The 17,670-nt window shown below is 37.6% G+C and overlaps 2 protein-coding genes and 1 long non-coding RNA gene across 3 annotated transcripts in view; 2 read left to right on the forward strand and 1 right to left on the reverse strand.

Annotated features, from left to right (window-relative positions):
• Positions 1-3,626, forward strand: part of LOC148654581 (fibronectin-like) — a 41,171-nt gene extending 37,545 nt beyond the window's left edge. Inside the window, exons 49-53 of the mRNA XM_088647055.1 lie at positions 840-875; positions 959-997; positions 1,118-1,159; positions 2,273-2,356; positions 2,775-3,626. Of these exons, the coding sequence (XP_088503181.1) occupies positions 840-875; positions 959-997; positions 1,118-1,159; positions 2,273-2,356; positions 2,775-2,826 (253 nt within the window). The 3' untranslated portion in view covers positions 2,827-3,626. The remainder of the gene's footprint in view (positions 1-839; positions 876-958; positions 998-1,117; positions 1,160-2,272; positions 2,357-2,774) is intronic.
• The window catches only part of LOC148654582 (uncharacterized), a 30,381-nt gene that overhangs the window by 10,148 nt on the left and 2,563 nt on the right, over positions 1-17,670 (reverse strand). The window lies entirely within an intron of this gene.
• On the forward strand, positions 11,594-16,671 carry LOC148654583 (sulfotransferase 6B1-like). Its single transcript, XM_088647053.1, has 6 exons — positions 11,594-11,783; positions 11,896-12,104; positions 13,132-13,258; positions 13,492-13,586; positions 13,803-13,989; positions 14,330-16,671. The coding sequence occupies exons 1-6, from the start codon at positions 11,645-11,647 to the stop codon at positions 14,443-14,445; spliced, it is 873 nt and encodes a 290-aa protein (XP_088503179.1). The 5' UTR covers positions 11,594-11,644; the 3' UTR covers positions 14,446-16,671.

The raw sequence follows: 17,670 nt of genomic DNA on the forward strand, positions 1-17,670 counted from the left end.
AAGATATTTTCCTGCTGCAAGATTTTACTTCAGGCAATTTTCTGATTTTTATTTAAACTATTAAGATGCTTTCTACATATTTTCATTTGATTCATTTATTTACCTGTACAATAAGAATCAGAGAAGAATTAAAACTGAGAACAGGAGGTACTTTGTTTACAAAGAGTACTGTATACAAAGAGTCTGGAACAAGCTACCTAGCCGCGTTATCAAATCTGATGATCAAGAAACCGCCAGATGCGATCCTCCGATCCTCTCAGCTACTAGAATCCTAACGAGCTTGATATACCAAACGGATTCCTTTCATTTGGAACACTTCTTAATTTTTTATGTTTAATATCCCACTGTGTCATTCAGCTTGTTAGCAATAATTAAAAGTTGTTTGCAGAAATGATCAGTTGTAGTTAATGGGAAAGAGGTCAACTTTGATCAGTTAATAAAGAAATCTGTAGGAAAATGATGACACTATGATCATTTTTGTTGCCTATCAAATAAACCTGGTAATGTAGATACTGCTATGTAGATTTCTTAGAGGTCTTTGTGCATAAAAAATGCACAAGTAAAAGACAAGTAAGTGTCTTATGAAGTCTGTATAAAGCTTTTAGCTTCTTCATTAGCCATGTAACTTCTTTTGCTAAATTTTGAAAACTCAAAATGTTTACAAAGTTCATTTATTAGTTTTCATTCTTGCACAGTTAGTTATGACTAACGTAAAAACTTAAAATTTCAATTTTTGTCATGTAAAACATAGCGTCTTACCAGCCAATTTAGTTCAAATTTTAGGATATTCTTATTTCTTATTATAGGAAAACATATGTAATAATGTTGATTTTTTTCAGGTCTTCTACACTTGGAATTCAAACTTCAAAACCAAGGTAATGTTAATTTAAATATATTTAAACACGGAAGTTCTAACAGAATGATAGCAATTACAGATGAGTATTTTTTATCAACACAGGTCAAGGTCTGCCTCTGACTTTCTGGAATCAGCAAAAAGGTATTTAAAGTTATGAATCTTTCACATAAAACAAGTAGTTACAGTAATTTACTTTGCTTATACTGTATACATAAATTCCACTCTTTCTCAATGATTAAGACGTGCACTTTTTACATGCAGATCAAGCACTCTAGCAAGACAACAGGGAAGTAGTGTGGCAGGGTAAGTGAAAATTGATGCATCTTTTCAGTTGAGGTGACATTTATTTGACCCAGGATATAATTTTGGTTGCTCTTTCTGAAACCCTTTCCAAGGCAGCAATAACATACCGATGACAAAAAAGCTTGTAAAAGGCTCGTAAAAAAACTCCAATTGTAAATATTTGCAAACAATAATCTATGTGCTTTGTGCATGAGTTCGTATATTAGTTGTTTAGTTGTTTTTAATTTTCAATTTACTGCAAAACAAAGCTATGCTGGAAAAAAGCCAGCATTGCCAATTTTCCCTGACTACAAAGGGAAGCACTGCATCTTTTACATGCTGGTCAAGGAAGCTAGCATGCGGACCTGATTTCTTACTTAAATTTTATCCTTACTTAACTTATAGTATTTTCACTTCCAATTTTTTACAACTGGAAATGGAGCTTGACTGTCACGGATCAACAGTTGGTAACACCATACTGTATTTACTGTATTATCTGCTGTAAATATATTCTGTACTGTATTTATTCCAAGGTATACAGTAAAATGCATGATCCGGTTAGTCATTTCAGATCATGTCCCCGTCAAACAAAAACAGGATGTCAACAATACAGCCAATAAATGCACTGCAATTTACTAATGTGTTTCTTAGAGAAAAGACATGCTGCGGATTAGTTATTCAGTTGACCTTTAGCTGTTGCTCACAATGTCTGCATGGAAACAATTACTTTTGTACAATGAATAAACTAGTAAACAACTTTTAATGCTAATTCTCCAAATCCAGTACCATCCATTTCATATTTCTAGCCTACTGTACATTCCTGGTTCCTACATTTAATGCTTCTCCCTTACTTTAAATTTAATTTCCCAAGTTTATGCCAAGTTCCAGACAGAGCTGAACTCTGTCTTGTATTTCCTTTTCTGCTTTCACATCATATATAACTGCTTCTTTTAGGATCACCTACAAAAGATTTATAATTAGACCAATAACTAGGTTATTGGCATTAGCCTAAGACCTTACTCAGGATTTTGCATTTAGATTCTGTGACCAACTTGGAAAACGTATACTGCTGCCTTACAAAATCTGAATTGGGAGTAAATGCAAACGTTCTGTTTGTTTTTTTCCTATGGCCAGGTCAACTCAGACCACGTTAGTATCTTCCACTGTCTCTCACAATAGCTCTTCCCAGGAGTCATACAGCATTCTTCACAGACAAGTGTGAGTACTGATTTTTTTAAATTAAATATTTCAGTTTCCAAGGAAACTGGCACCTGGTGGACTTCATACTAGTTTTCAGTGTTTTAAGATGAGACATCTGAAAATCTAAAAGCATAATTTGAAAACTTAGAGCATTCAAGTTTTGATTCAAAAAGATCTTCACTTTAAAAATATGAATTTTAAAATCGTAATCCATCAAGATGGGACATTATTGGAAGGGGGTGAATGATGCAAAGGTGTATTTACAGAATGGAATGGTTGTTCTAGGCAGTTCAAATAGGTTTTCTGGATCCTGCTCTGTCAATATAAAACCAGCTGAACTTTAATATTCACTCTATGCAGCAGGGTTCTCTGTGTTGTGGAACTGTGTGCTGCTCAATACTGTTTAACAGTTGTGTGCTGTTTCCTCTTCCTCTAGAATTTCATCATCTGTTTCCGATCACTCTGAGTCTGAAGCAGTGCCCGTGTAGATGGTGAGGTTCCTCTTGAATTTCCTAATAAGATGACTACATTGAAGAGACATTTTGAAAAATGCACTCCCTGGGCAAAAGCTAACAACTCCTTTGAATGGCTTACAGAAGCAGGATGATCACTGGCTACCTCCCTTCCAATGAAGAAATCTTATTCTTCAGTCTCGTGCTGCGTCGGCACACTCCAGTCTCCCCCATTGCTCCCTACTATAATCTGCTTAGCTGGTTTATACCTGATTCTTAAGCGGTTATTTACATCAGCATTTAAGCTGTCAATTTAGGACCCAGCAATTATCCACCTTACAATCCTGAATGTGTTTTGGGCTTTATTACTGTAAAACTATGGTGAAAGGAAGGGCAGTACACTTAAAATGTCTATATTTACATTTATATTCCTACATTTTCTATATTTATATTTTTCCCTATAGCAAAATCAAATCATGTTATTATATTATATTATCAATATGTAAATTTAGTCTGTTGCATGAATGATAATTATTATCGATAATTAGGAATATCTGGGTACTATTTGCTTTTTTTTGCTATTAAAATATATTCTGAACATTTCAAAATACTCTGTTGAAGGCCACTTGTCTTTTTTCTAAAGTAATTCTACATGAATATTATCTGTCTTTTAAAAAAGGTTAACTAAAGTTAGTTATAGAATGGTTTCAGTTTGTTTAGTATCAATAGAAATCACTATCTTACACAGAATAATATTTCATTTTGTAGAATGCAAATGTCAATCTAACATGACTCTTAGTCTGTTTTAATTTACTACATTCTGATTAAATTCAAGAAATAAGTGTTACCGAATTGGTGTTCAATTATTATTAAACATAAAATGAACATCACATTTGCAAAGTTTTAACAATCTTTTTTGTACCAGGTGTCCAAGCATTTATTGAGCAGGTACGATATAGATACTTTTGTTTATGACTATCATTTGACCAACAGGGTGTACAGTCTACAGTGAAAGTCACAGGTAAGGAGTGCAGGTGGCCATTGCTTGAAGCAAATATGCAACACATGCATCGTACCACTTGTACTGTCTACCAGTAAGATTTACTGTAACATGAGCAAACTACAGGTGAAGTTTAATCATTAGAAGTGCAGCTGAAACAAAAGTATTCGCACAAGGGTGCTGCTTTTTCACAGTGTTCTTAATCCCCTCAATCCACACAAACAGCTCCATAAAATGAAGTAAAGTGCAGCATATGCCAATAATTGTGAAATATAAATGTCTCATTCCTCTATTGACTGGTACCCATATAGTTAAAGTCATTATTTCTGTGATGTTGTTATGAGTAAGGCTGGTAAAATCCATTTCTAGGTCACAGGGTTATTATATCTGTTAATGTGGCCAGAATCCAAAAAAGAAGGAAAACAGCGTCACAGGATCACAGGTACTGTATGACAAGTAATGGTTACATCTGCATAAAACTGAAAAGGGACGTGTATTTCATGCCAATTTTTTACAACGGAAGCTACAAACTGGGCACTTGACGAGCACGATTTTTAATTATGTACTGTAGATTGTTTGACTTCACAGGGTATACAGCTACTGCATTGTACAATCGATAATGTTTGTTTTCCATTCAGTATGTTTCATTGCAGCATTACAGTAACGTAGATTTAAATTAAAGATAAAAAAAAACTCCCTTTCGACCCAATTCAAATTTGGCTATTAAAAATACTGTGCTCGTCTATTTTTTGTGTTGGGGGTGGGAGGAGGGAGGTAGGCTGGCAGAGCACACTAATAAGTATAACACCACCTTGTGGACAGTTGTGGTATCAGGCTCCCGAAAATAGAATTTTTACAGGTCCCTGTTTTTAGAACTGAACATGCAACACCAGAGAGGGATAATTCACTAAAATACCAGCCTTCTTTTAATATAACTAGACAGGAACACTCTGTAATTAAAGAAGAGCAGGAAAAGTTACAAATGAAAGGAGACCATTCAGATTATCTAACCTGTCTGCTATGTAGTAGCTAATCAGCTAATAGATGTGAGAATCTGGCTATTTCTTGAAATAAGTCACAGTATCAGCTTTATCAATATGGCTGGGCAGCTTGTTCCAGAATGCTACAACCCAAGTCCAGGACGTGATGCAGTGATCAGTGTTTAACATAAAAAAAACATGTCAATGGACAAACTGTAAAGCTTCAGCTAAACCTGCAGCCTGTGCTTAACCTGTGCTCCAATGACTAATCTGTAAAGTAATATTACAAAACCACAGATTTGCCAGAATGTTTAAAGTTTCACCAGTTAATACTTTGTTTCCTTTAGATGTTCGGCACCCCCTTCTTATAGTCACTTGCCCCTGGGCACTCATTAAGCTCTTATATACCATATTTTATTTTATTGAGTCTGTCAAAATGTGCATAAAGGTGTTAGGTGTCTTTATGGAGCCAACATGAACATTTTGATCTGCCAAAAAATATTTTTCATCTGAAGCATTGTTTATTGGTACTGTCAAACACCTGGCAGCAAGGTTTTCTGGAATCTCTGGTTCCCGTTTTTTTCAGGACTTCCAGATTTCAGTTTGTACCTAAGCATTGCGTACAATTTCACACTAAATACAGTTTTCATGTATTGCAATCGCAAAGCCCGTACAGCCTGAGCAGTTCAATTTTCAAATGAATAATTTTATCCTCTGGGCATAAATGTAGAATTATAAAGGGGCACTTAGAACTATGAAAATAGGAATTAATTTATATACAAAAGGGTGATAAGTGTAGAACAAATTGCCTAGCCACGCTGAATCTGTTTTTTCTTATTATAATAATAATTACTTAAACTTATATAGCGCTTTTCTGGACACTCCACTCAAAGCACTTTACAGGTAATGGGGACTCCCCTCTACCACCACCAATGTCCAGCATCCTGGATGATGCGACGGCAGCCATAGTGCGCCAGAACGCTCACCACACATCAGCTACCAGTGGGGAGGAGAGCAGAGTAATGAAGCCAGTTCATAGATGGGGATTATTAGGAGGCCATGATTGGTAAGGGCCAATGGGAAATTTGGGCAGGATGCCAGGGTTACACCCCTACTCTTTTCGAGAAATGCCCTGGGATTTTTATTGACCACAGAGAGACAAGACCTCAGTTTTATGTCTCATCCGAAGGACGGCGCCTGTTTACAATATAGTGTCCCCGTCACTATACTGGGGCATTAGGACCCACATGGACCGCAGGGTGAGTGCCCCCTGCTGGCCCCACTAACACCTCTTCCAGCAGCAACCTTAGATTTTCCCAGGAGGTCTCCCATCCAGGTACTGACCAGGCTCACACCTGCTTAGCTTCAGTGGGTTGCCAGTTGTGAGTTGCAGAGTGATATGGCTGCTGGCCGTGAGTTGCAAGGTGTCCCTCATGTCCCTGAATAACAATTTGAATGTGATTTTTGGATTGCTAGTAGTAGCAAAGTTCTTTCCACACATTGTTTTATGCTGACAAAATCTGTTCTTATTTTTCCATGAAATTGAAGTTACTGAAAGGGCATTAAAGGCAGATGAATGAGGGTCACCCCTCTTCAGGAGACTGGGGGAAAGAATCAGAGTGAAGCAATCATCAGGCCTTTATTTCAGCTGAAATTAAGGCACCATACAGCAGCCTGAGAGGAAGTAAAAGTTTGTTTTTCTCTCCTTTCCTTCCTCTACCTGTTCCCCTGGCAGAGCTCTCTTTATAGCCAGATCACAGAGGTTACAATTCTCATTCCCATGCAGCTCCCTCACACAGCAGCTGGATGATTGTCCTTCCTGTTATCAAAAACGTCATTTGTAGCTACCTGCAGTCTACGCATTATGCCAGAATCACAAGGACATGTTAACAAAAGAAGTGTTTTAAACTAATATTTTACAGAGGTCATCAGTGCTTTGAGTATAGGCATAAGGTTGCAAGCGGTATAATTGCAATACTTTTGAGATTAGCATGGTGTTATATAAAAGATAATGCAATCCAGCATAATACTGTAAATTGAATGGTTTACAGAAGAGAGTCTAGTCATTGCAAGGAGGTGTGTAGACATTTGTGGAAAGACCCACTTTTCTCTTCTTTAAGTCCTCACTGGCATCTTACATAATTCAGGTTCAAAGGTGATGAGCTCCAGGACTGCTCTGGTAATGGGATGGGAATTGCCCATATTAACAGTGATTGAGAAAGCTCTATTAGAATAACTCTGCCTTTTTGATTTTTTAAAGCAAATATTTAATGTAAAGCTTAAAAATGACTGTTTTTTTACTCTTTGGCTTTATTTTTACTTTACTATGACTAATGTTTGTGAAAATGAATACAACAACCCTCAACCATCCAGGAGCAAGTATTGGTTGTAGTTAATATTAGAACAGTTCCTCGCATTTATGTAGTGTTTTGCATCCCAAAGTGCATCATATAGGAGAGAAAGCATGTCAACCACCTCTGAAGTGCAGCCATTATTTGCCAGAAGAGAAGGTAGAGAACATATTTCACCAGCTGAATCAAAGGGTACAGGAAGGCCAAAATGCACAAGCCCAGGCTGGAATTTAGACATAACACTGGGATGAACACATTTGGAACCACTAAAGGCTCTTTGAAGACCAAGTAGTCATGACCTCAGAATACCTCATCCAAAGGACAGCAGCAAAGGTTTTGAAAACCTCTGGTCCAGAAGAAAGCATGCACCTACAGTACTACTCCACCAGCCCTCCTTGGAATAGCAAGCTGATCCTCTGCGGGGTTTCCCATCCTATTAAGGATCTGGCACGCTCTTACACTGCCACTCTTACATTGAGATCTATAAACAACAAGTTAGTCATACTGCTGCCATCTTATTTACTGCGGCTTTCTGAAAGACGTGTTAACACATTAACTCTTTTTATGTTGGTGATTATGAAAAGCAACAGGTGGCTCTCAGTGCTGCAATTGGAATTTTGGAACAGTTTTTTGAGGGAAAAGAAAAATTCCATTTGCTGAGACCCAAGTGAAAGCAGTATTCTGATTATCCTTAAACAGTATCCCATCTGAAGTAAATTTGAAATAAAAAAGGTAGAATCCATTGCAATTTCAGGAAAGCAGATTATGAAGGAATTAAACACAGTTTAAGACAAGAAGTAAGGGATAGAGTCATTAGATCGGCAGAGAACCGATTGTAATGGATGGAACAAGTACGTTCATACTTGTAAAGACACTGATAGAAACTGATTTCAAATGATTTCATATTATAATGGCCATTTGTATATAACTGTTGGTACTGTAGGTTTTTTCTATAGGACTTTTGAATTTTGTTTTTTGCTATGGGAGAAGGAATTAATTATGTACTATCACTGTTCTGTACAGTATGCTGGTTCTCCTTGCTCTTGCCTTGACATTTATTCAGAAAGGTAGTTGGTAATTCCAAGTAAAAGAAAATGAAATTTGTGGTTGTCAGCACTTATTTTATTATTCATTAGAGTTAAAAGATTTGATTTTCCATTTACTTGTGTGCTACTAGTATATGGTTTTCTGCCATCTGGTTATTTTCCCTGCAGTGTGGGAAGAACTGGGGTTCCAGTCTCACATCTAACTCGCGGTTCACTGCTCAGAACCAAGACCTGAGAATACAGTGCTCAGTTTCAAACTGTTGAAGTATGACCATGCTGTGGGAGTTCAGTCAGCAGGACACTGATAGCACAACAGTCTGTCATTGCACAAAAGCCTGGAAGGTTCCTGGAACTTCATGGACTAAATTCCAGGAACAGAAGCAGAGCACCACAAGCTGTAACGTGATTACACTGAAGAGGAAGGTGCTGCCGATGAAGTACAGGAGCCCTTTTGAGGGTCTTGTGCTGTGTTGTGTCCCAAATGAAAGTAAATAAAGAGCTGCTGTTTGGAGACAGTAAGAAGAGCAAAGCTGAATTAGGTCACACATGGCAGAGGAAAAGTACCGAGAGGATACTGAAAGTAGAGAGCAACAGCAAGGCCAGAGTATGAGTTAGTCTCCTCCTTAGTGGCTGATAAAGACTCTGAGGTCATGTTCTGTTTTTTGTTTCTCAAGGTTTGTGGATTAATAAAATAAAACATGGTGGTAGATGTGTGCTTTTTCTCCAGTGTTGTTGAAGTGAAACTCTTTGTTCACCATGTACAGTGATAACAGTGATAACAGCCATGATCACAGGCAGTGTGAGAATGTGCCAGAATGTACCAGAGGACCAACACTGTCGTTTGTAACTGTGAATTATCGCATCTTTTTGCTGGGATGCATCCAGATTTGTTCTATAATCTTTTAAAAAGTAACAGTGATAAACATGTATAATTTACTGAACAATAAAGATGATGAATATTGATGAATATCATAATTTTATTTGAAGGATACTGACACTTCTGCCTGTGGATGTAATGTGTGTCAATAAAATGGATCATGACAAAAAAAGAATAAAAACTGGCATAATCTTAATTTTTCCTGGATGTCTGGTAACTGTAACGACTAAATCTAATATCTGCCGATTGAAAACTTTTATGGATGTAATTGTGCACAACCACCAAAAGAGTAATAAGACTGAACCAAATTCCTATACACCAATATAGTTGTCCTACTTCTGTTAGATGCATGGTAACAACTAAGGTAAACAAGAGGATCATCTGTATGGCTGTAGGATTGTAACAGACAATTAGCATAGGACATGTTTAGCTAATTTGTTAGAGTTCTTTGAACAAAGTAGAGCAGTAATGGATATAAACAGAGCACATGCACTGTTACTGTATTCATGGGTGTCTTAGAGCTCACAGGCCTGTCTCCACGACAACTGGCCGAGGAGTCAAACACCTCTGTGAGATCACTGTGCCATGAGAACTCCTTGTAGGCTGTCTCTGCCATCTGCCCCCACTTAACAGATGATTATCTTATGAGCTCTAGGTTACTTAAACCCTGCTCTGTCCGCTGTGTGGAGCTCTGACAGTGCATTTTCTGTTGAATTGAGGAAGTGCTATTAGCACTAACCAGTCTGTCTGAACTAATAAGATACAGCCTGAATCAGACAGACTGCCCAATCCCGAGGCAGAACCACACTGTTAGCCTGAGCTCTGTCCACCCCATTATACCTTGTTAGCAACTTTGCTTGGTTCCTCATCCTGTCCTACAGTCGTGGCTCTTTCCAGCTCGTCCCCTTGTTGTAACAATGCACTGTGTACTTAGATTTCATAGACTGGGGGAATGTGGTGGTGAGACAATACTGCTGTCTTTGGATCTTCCCATGGACGGCCAGCACTCACACTGATTGACAACGTCAGGTATCACCTTGTTACATTTTTTCAACTGATTGCTTAGCTGTAACATTCTTTTTATAATCTGTTGACCAAGATGTATTCTCAATTGATCTTATCAATGTATTTTATCATACTGATTTGTCCATCCTTGTTTTTTCTAACTGTACCACTTTATTTAATCCAGGGACATGGGAGAGCAGGGGCTTATCCCACAAAGCAATGGGCACAAGGCTGGATAAACCATGGATTGGACCCCAGTCCATCACAAGGGCATGTACAGACAAAGAGGCACACACTCACACTAGGGCCAGTTTATCCTCCAGGTACGTCTTTGGACAATGGAAGGAAAACCACAGCATTCTAGCCTTACGAGGAACCGATGCTAATCACACCAAGCCACCCCTCTACTTTCCGTTTATTAACTCATTCTAAGGTCGAATGCCATCTTTACCTTGAAAACTGACTGCCTAGAATTTGATTAAATGATCTTTTATGAGGAATTTTATAAAAATTAGAAGAATGTAAATATACTACTGTCATGTATGCTGCCATGTATGCTTAATCAACAAAATCAATGATCGAATGGTCCTCAGGTCTATTGCTTATTAACAATTCCATAAACTTACATGTAACAGACTTGAGACTTATTGTTACTTAATTACTTGGTCCATTTTTGTCACCCTTTTATGGATGGGTCTTACCTTAGCTAATTTCTGTTTAACGATCATTAGCCCTGGCCTAATTGATTGCTGGAAGAGTTTTGCTATTGGCTTGGGAATAACATCTCTGGTTTTCTTATTTACAATTGTTACAATTCCCTTCAGGCCCTGGAGGTTTGTTTACTTTTAATATCCACAATTCTATTGTTCTTCAATGCAAGTACTAATACTTTAATATGGATAGAATTCTGTTTTTCTGGAGCATGCCTTTGTAAGCCTGAAATTCTGTCCTTGGCAAAATGAAATATTCATGTAATATCTTAGCTATCTCCAAAATGAATTTGAATCACTTTCTTACTTAGATTAGGTTGTCTCATTAGCAGTCCTAGGAATATAAAGTAACAAGGTAAAGGTTTATTCCATGCTGAAAAGAGAAGAAAGGAAACACAACATTTCGTGTGTGAAAATGGAAAAATATATTCATTCTGTCATTTTGTGGCAACAAAAAATCTGTCATTTTCTGTACTCCCTAATACAAATTTGGTATTACAATATACAATTTAAAAATAAAGCAAAACTTGCTGTTTCCTTTTTCTATTAGAACCTATGTATAGCTGTTCTTAAAGTTAACATTAACAAATAGGAAGAATTTAAAAAAGAATAGAGAAAGCACAGCACAATATTTGCTATTTTGCCGCCACATTAAATCTGGTATTTTAAGATTTAATGCAACACTTGAAATCTGTGATTTTATTGGAAATGTTTCTCAAAATGCTTGTTCATTTACCATACTGTTAATTACAACATTTCCTTCTGGTAAATTTGGAAATTCAACACCACCCTGTTTGCACCATGTTACATGGGCTCTGGTTTCTGTATATAAGGCAGTCACACTACATCTGAAGACAGCAGAAATACTTAGATGTTCATATAAAGATGCCAGAACAAAAAGAATTAATTCACAGCTTTAAGGGCATTCCCTTCTCAACCAGAGTCTCCACAGAACTGCTCCAGGCCTTGGATACCTTTGATGCCAGAGAAGATGATGTGCTGTTAGTGTCCTATCCGAAATCAGGTAAGAACATTCAAAAAGGTGTTTTCTCATGTCCTTGTACTGTATCTCTGGTGTGTATTTTCAGTCCTAAGCGTTTGGTTTCACACAGTTTTGTTTTTGGTTTCTTCCGAAGGCACACACTGGCTGGCTGAAATCATGACGAATTTGCACAGCCGCCACAGTGAGAACCACAGTGCTGGCCTGGTGACACTGACTTCATCTCTGGAGTTTGGAGATCTCTCCAAATTTGATGAGCTGAGAAACCTTTCCAGTAAGAGGCTCATCCCAACACACCTCAGCTATGACATGATTCCTGTGCAGTTCAAAACAAAGAATTGTAAGGTAGGCAGTGAAAGCCCAGAGTATACATCTCAAGATCTTAAGACCAGCTAAAATAAAATATTGCATATTGGACTGTATATTGGATATTAATTAATCCCAAGGATCATTCCTCCTTGTTTTATTGCTAATGCATTGTAGATAGATTTGATTGAAATGTGAGAGAAATTGATCTTACATATATACAGGTTTTTATGTACCTGTATTCAACCTCTCTTTTACTTGCAGTTTTGTGAAAACAGAGTAATGAGTCATATGGATACAGAAGTGCAAGTATAATAATCCTGGAGGAAAATATTCAGAGAAAGGAAGGAAACCTGCAAAGATGGAATGATTGTACTTTTCTAGATCCTTAGTTATTTGCTAGAATTTTAGAAGGTACTGTATATGGGGTGGAGCGGTGGCTCTGTGGCTAAGGATCTGCACCTGTGGCTGAAAGTTGCTGGTTCAAATCCCGCAGCTGGCAGAGGAATCCTACTCTGTTGGGCCCCTGAGCAAGGCCCTTAACCCCAACTGCTCCAGGGGCACTGTACAATGGCTGACCCTGCGCTCTGACCCCAAGCTTCTCTCTCCGTGTCTGTTTGTCTCATGGAGAGCAAGCTGGGGTATGCGAAAAGACAAATTCCTAATGCAAGAAATTGTAAAGGGTTAATAAAGTGATGTTATATACAAATATAAATTTACAAATGTCTGCTTTATGCAGACCTGCAGGATGTTTCTCGAAAAGAGTAGGGGTGTAACCCCGGCATCCTGGCCAAATTTCCCCATCGGCCTTTATCGATCATGGCCTCCTAACAATCCCCCTCTGTGAATTGGCTTCATTACTCTGCTCTCCTCCCCACTGATAGCTGATGTGTGGTGAGCGTTCTGGCGCACTATGGCTGCCGTCGCATCATCCAGGTGGATGCTGCACATTGGTGGTGTTGGAGGGGAGTCCCCATTACCTGTAAAGCGCTTTGAGTGGAGTGTCCAGAAAAAGCGCTATATAAGTGTAAGCAATTATTATTATTAATTATTTATGGCTTCTCAGATGATTTATGTGATCAGGAATCCCAAGGACACAGCGGTTTCAATGTATCATTACTACCAGCAAAATCCCCATCTACCCAATGTTGAGAAGTGGTCAGCCTTTTTAGAGATATTCCTGAAAGGTGAAGGTAAGCATATTGTTTACACTGGTACATATTTTGGGAGATTTCATATTATATACTGTAGGTACAACTGCTAGAGTATATCAGTTATAACAGGACACAAATTCAATTACTGCCCAAATGTAAGCTGAGGCAATTTTTTAAAGACATAATCAAATTAAAATGCTTAGTGATTGCTAAACTGTAAGGAAGCTACCACAATTATAACTAGTACTCAAACACCTTTGTTCTCATTGCAGTGGTCTATGGTTCTTGGATTGATCATGTTCTGAGCTGGGAGAAGAATAAAAGCAATGAAAATATGTTGTTCCTGTACTATGAGTCAATGAAGAAGGTGATATAATATTTTCATAATGCGCTCTAATCAATGTGTGCCTAAACATGCATTAAAATGATGTTTACTTAATTGTTCAATGAATCACTTTACAATTACAACTAAGAGCACATTTTAGTGTGTTCAAGTAGGAATATGAAAGAAAAAAAACTTCAGGATATTACATTGTTCCCCAGTAAGCTAAAGTGGAAAAACAGGATAATTTGTTTTCTACAGGATCTCCCAAAACATGTCAAAGAGATCAGCTCATTTTTGAACATTAGTGTCAGTGAAGATCAGATCAGGGAGATCTCAAAGAAATGCTCCTTTCATGAAATGAAAGAACAGGCAGAAAGGGAGAAAGTGAACACAAACCACACAGTGTGCGCACTGACATCTGACAGGAAGCTGATCTTCAGGAAAGGTAAGGTGTTTTACCAACAAAGTCTATTTAAAATATGAACAGTACTTGAATCACTGAATATGAAAATGACTCAATGTGGATTTTATTTACAGTGACTACATGTATGTTCTTCCAGATATTAATACTTAATAAATGGTTTTAAAGTTAAGTTTAAGTGATCAACACACATGTGTGATTAAATACTGGTAGCAATTAAGAAAGATGTTGGCTGCTAACCAAGACCATTATAACCAATGTGTTTATCTGAAAATGCCATTTATTCTACTACTGTACATAAATCACTTACAGTACATTGGTCCATTTTTATATTTTTTAAAATATGTATTATGTCATTTTGTAGGTGTTGTTGGTGACTGGAGAAACTATTTTACCTCCAAACAGAATGTGCAGTTTGATGCAGTGTTCAAGGAGAAGATCAACTCTAGTGCTTTAGCAAGCTATGTTGAATATGAATAAGAATGAAAGGCAGGTACTGGACCTGTACACTGACAGCACTAATATCAATGTACTGTAGTATACATCTCAAAATATACATTTTATGCTTTTCGTGATGGGAATGGTTTGTTTAATATCTGTTATTTTTTGTTATTTTCATATTTTGTACTTGTAGTATTATTATAAATCATATTTAGTTTCTTTTTATTAATTCTAAACATTTCCAAATTGTCAACATTTGTTCAGCCATTAGTTCTTTAAAAAATAATTATACCTTGAAGTGCTTTATTCTTGGATAATAGGTTGACTTTTAAAAGTTTGAATAGAGTTTTGTAAATCCCATTGTTCAAAAGGTATTTGATGTAAATCAGTTTCATATATTGTAAAACTCCTTGTGTAATTTTTGTTTTTATGAATTAGTTTATATAAATTATTTTATCTGACTTTGTCAATCTGAATGATGACTCATATTGCTTTAGAATTATATTGTTGTTATGATATACAGTAAACATAAAAATGAGAACTGAACTATTTTTGGATACAGGGAACACTTGTGTACTGTTTGGACTGTCTTACATGCAGTATATACATTAATGTATAAGTAATTATACTAGGTACTCTGTAAAATCCACAATAAAGTTGCTACAGTAGATATCTTCACCCTTAAAAAATATTAATAATTATGTTGAAGAAGACCTCAGAAACCTGAGAGTGAGAGGATGGCGAAGACTGGCTCAGGACCAAGATGCGTGGAGGAGGCCAAGTTTCTACAAGGGCCGTAGCTCCATGGGGTTGGGTTAAATAATATTAAATAATTTAGAGATATAGGTCACCTGTATAAACCTGGTTTGCTGAAAAATAATAGTGACATACAGCTAAAGTGATATCTCTGCGCAAACGTGGGCATGGACTCAGTCTTTATATTAGCATTACTGATAGGTCATTTCAGAGCATAACATACTACCTTCATATCTACTCCTTGGAAGTTATTATTAGCACATATCTGTCTTCCCATTTCCTTTACAAACCCTGAAAAGAGGCTACCAAGAAACCCAAAAACATTAGTAGCTACTCTTCTTTTTTAGGGAACAAGGATTCATGGGTAACCTAACGTTACTTTTCATGTTGAAGAGTAGCAACGAATAGGACAGTGTAGCAATACTGTTGCATAGCGTACCTAGTGGTATATATTGGCCTTAGCATTAGGTCTGGAAAACTGTCAAGGACAGAGACAGCAACAAAGTGACTCGAAGACCCATCCACATGTACAGTAGGTGGTAAAATCTTGAAAAAGTGTTCAGACTAGCCCACCTAACCCAAACACAGCTCTCAGACAAACCAACTCTTCTGTAGCTAATGGGGAGCAATAAGAAGAACCATTAGAAGTTATAACGGCTACTGGAAGAAAATCATATAGCCATCTGCACGGCCTAGTTGTCATGATCGGGATCCCTTCTCCAACCCTTTTGTATTTTAATTGATTATGTGCACCTCCCACCTGTTTTGTGTCTCATTATTTAAGCCTGGCGCTCTCGCTATTCCGGGCTCAGCATTGGAAGATGGACGCCCGGAAGCCCGCCTACCAGCGGGTCGAGGAGATACCCAACGGCATAGGCTTCAGCACAGCGTCCTGACCTGCTGAGTCCGGGACTCAGAGCACCTGGCCTCGTTACTTTCTTTTAACTTCTTGTTCCTGTTCTGAATCCCGTTCCGGATTTTAACCCTGTCTTCTCTTGGATGGATCACCCGGTTTTTGGACTTTGGACTGCACCCTGGATTTCCCGTTTGGGATTTCCCTGGACTAGTTGCCTTCGCCACACCCCCCATCATGAACAATGATGAGAGCTTCCCATCCCATCTATAAGCACAAAACAACACATGGGAGGTGATGACACCCCTAAGGAATGGCCATCGCAGAAGAACACTGGGCCTGCATCAGCCTGCATCAGCTGACGATGGAGCAAGCCAGGTGAACTAAGAAACCAAGCTGACGGGGGAGGTCTGTCACAAGGGCTGTGTGAGATGCAAACTCAAGATTCGTACCCCTGCAGCTGCAGAGATGTATGGCGGCATCTCAGATCTGGGTTGGATGGAATGGTCCACAGTGTGAGATATACTGTATACACGTTTCTGTATTGTTTGACATGGCCAAATTCAGACATGGCAATCATGCACTATTTTAAACGTACAAGAATTCATATGCTTGTTTATAAGAAATAACTGTTATATAAATAGAGAGAAAATGAACTTCTGTCTAATTGTGTACCTCTTTTAAGCCTGGTGCCCTTGGTATTTGCCTAGTGTGCCTACATGATGGGAACAGGCCTGTTACATTTATACTGTACATGCAAGGGAACCTAGTGTGTGTCCTGTGTTAAATGTTAATTGATAAAAGGATCTGTAATAAATGAAATGTGTTCTAGTGAATACAAGTACACTCATGTCATCTTAGAGCAGAAGATCAAATTACAGTAACTCCAGAACTGCTCTATACATTTCAAAGTCACTGCATTTAAAAAAAAATCACTTGATATTGGATTTAGAATAATACGAAAGAACTATTACAAATATAATATATTAATATACTGAATGTGAATAGCAAGAGAATACTGTACATGTTGACTGAGCTCAGAACAATATATTAAAGGAAGGCTGTTACAGATTAAATTTACAGTTTGGATCAGTGTCGATGGAAAAGCTTGATTGGGTCTCAGGATTGCAGATTTAGTCACAAAGTTAGCTTGTTAAATTAATTTAATTTAAATCAAGTTAAAATTTCAAATTAAATGAAGAGTTTACCCATCTGATTTCTCTAGCCTAACATCATTCAGCAGTAAGGATAAAGGAAGCCTTGCAAACCTACCGATTCTGCAAAATCATGCTGTGTTTACAGGGGAAGCTTACTACACGTGGGAAAGCAACCTGAACTGGAAATGTATGGCTCAATGTGTCAGTCAAAAGTTCACTGTCATACTCCAAAGAGTTCAATTTGTGTTGAAAGAATACCAGTGACCTGATTAAATACTAATACATCAGTACTAAATATAATGGTATATAGTGTTGTATGTAAAGGAACAAGTAATAGGTTTATTCCATGCTGAAAAAAAGAAGAAAGAGAACACAACGTTTCGGCCGTGGAGCCTTCTTCAGGTGTGAAGGCTCCACGGCCGAAACGTTGTGTTCTCTTTCTTCTTTTTTTCAGCATGGAATAAACCTATTACTTGTTCGTTTGCAGCCTACGCATGC

The sequence above is a fragment of the Lepisosteus platostomus genome, chromosome 9, assembly GCF_059453375.1.
Source record: "Lepisosteus platostomus isolate fLepPlt1 chromosome 9, fLepPlt1.hap1, whole genome shotgun sequence".
Classification (NCBI taxonomy): Eukaryota; Metazoa; Chordata; class Actinopteri; order Semionotiformes; family Lepisosteidae; genus Lepisosteus; species Lepisosteus platostomus.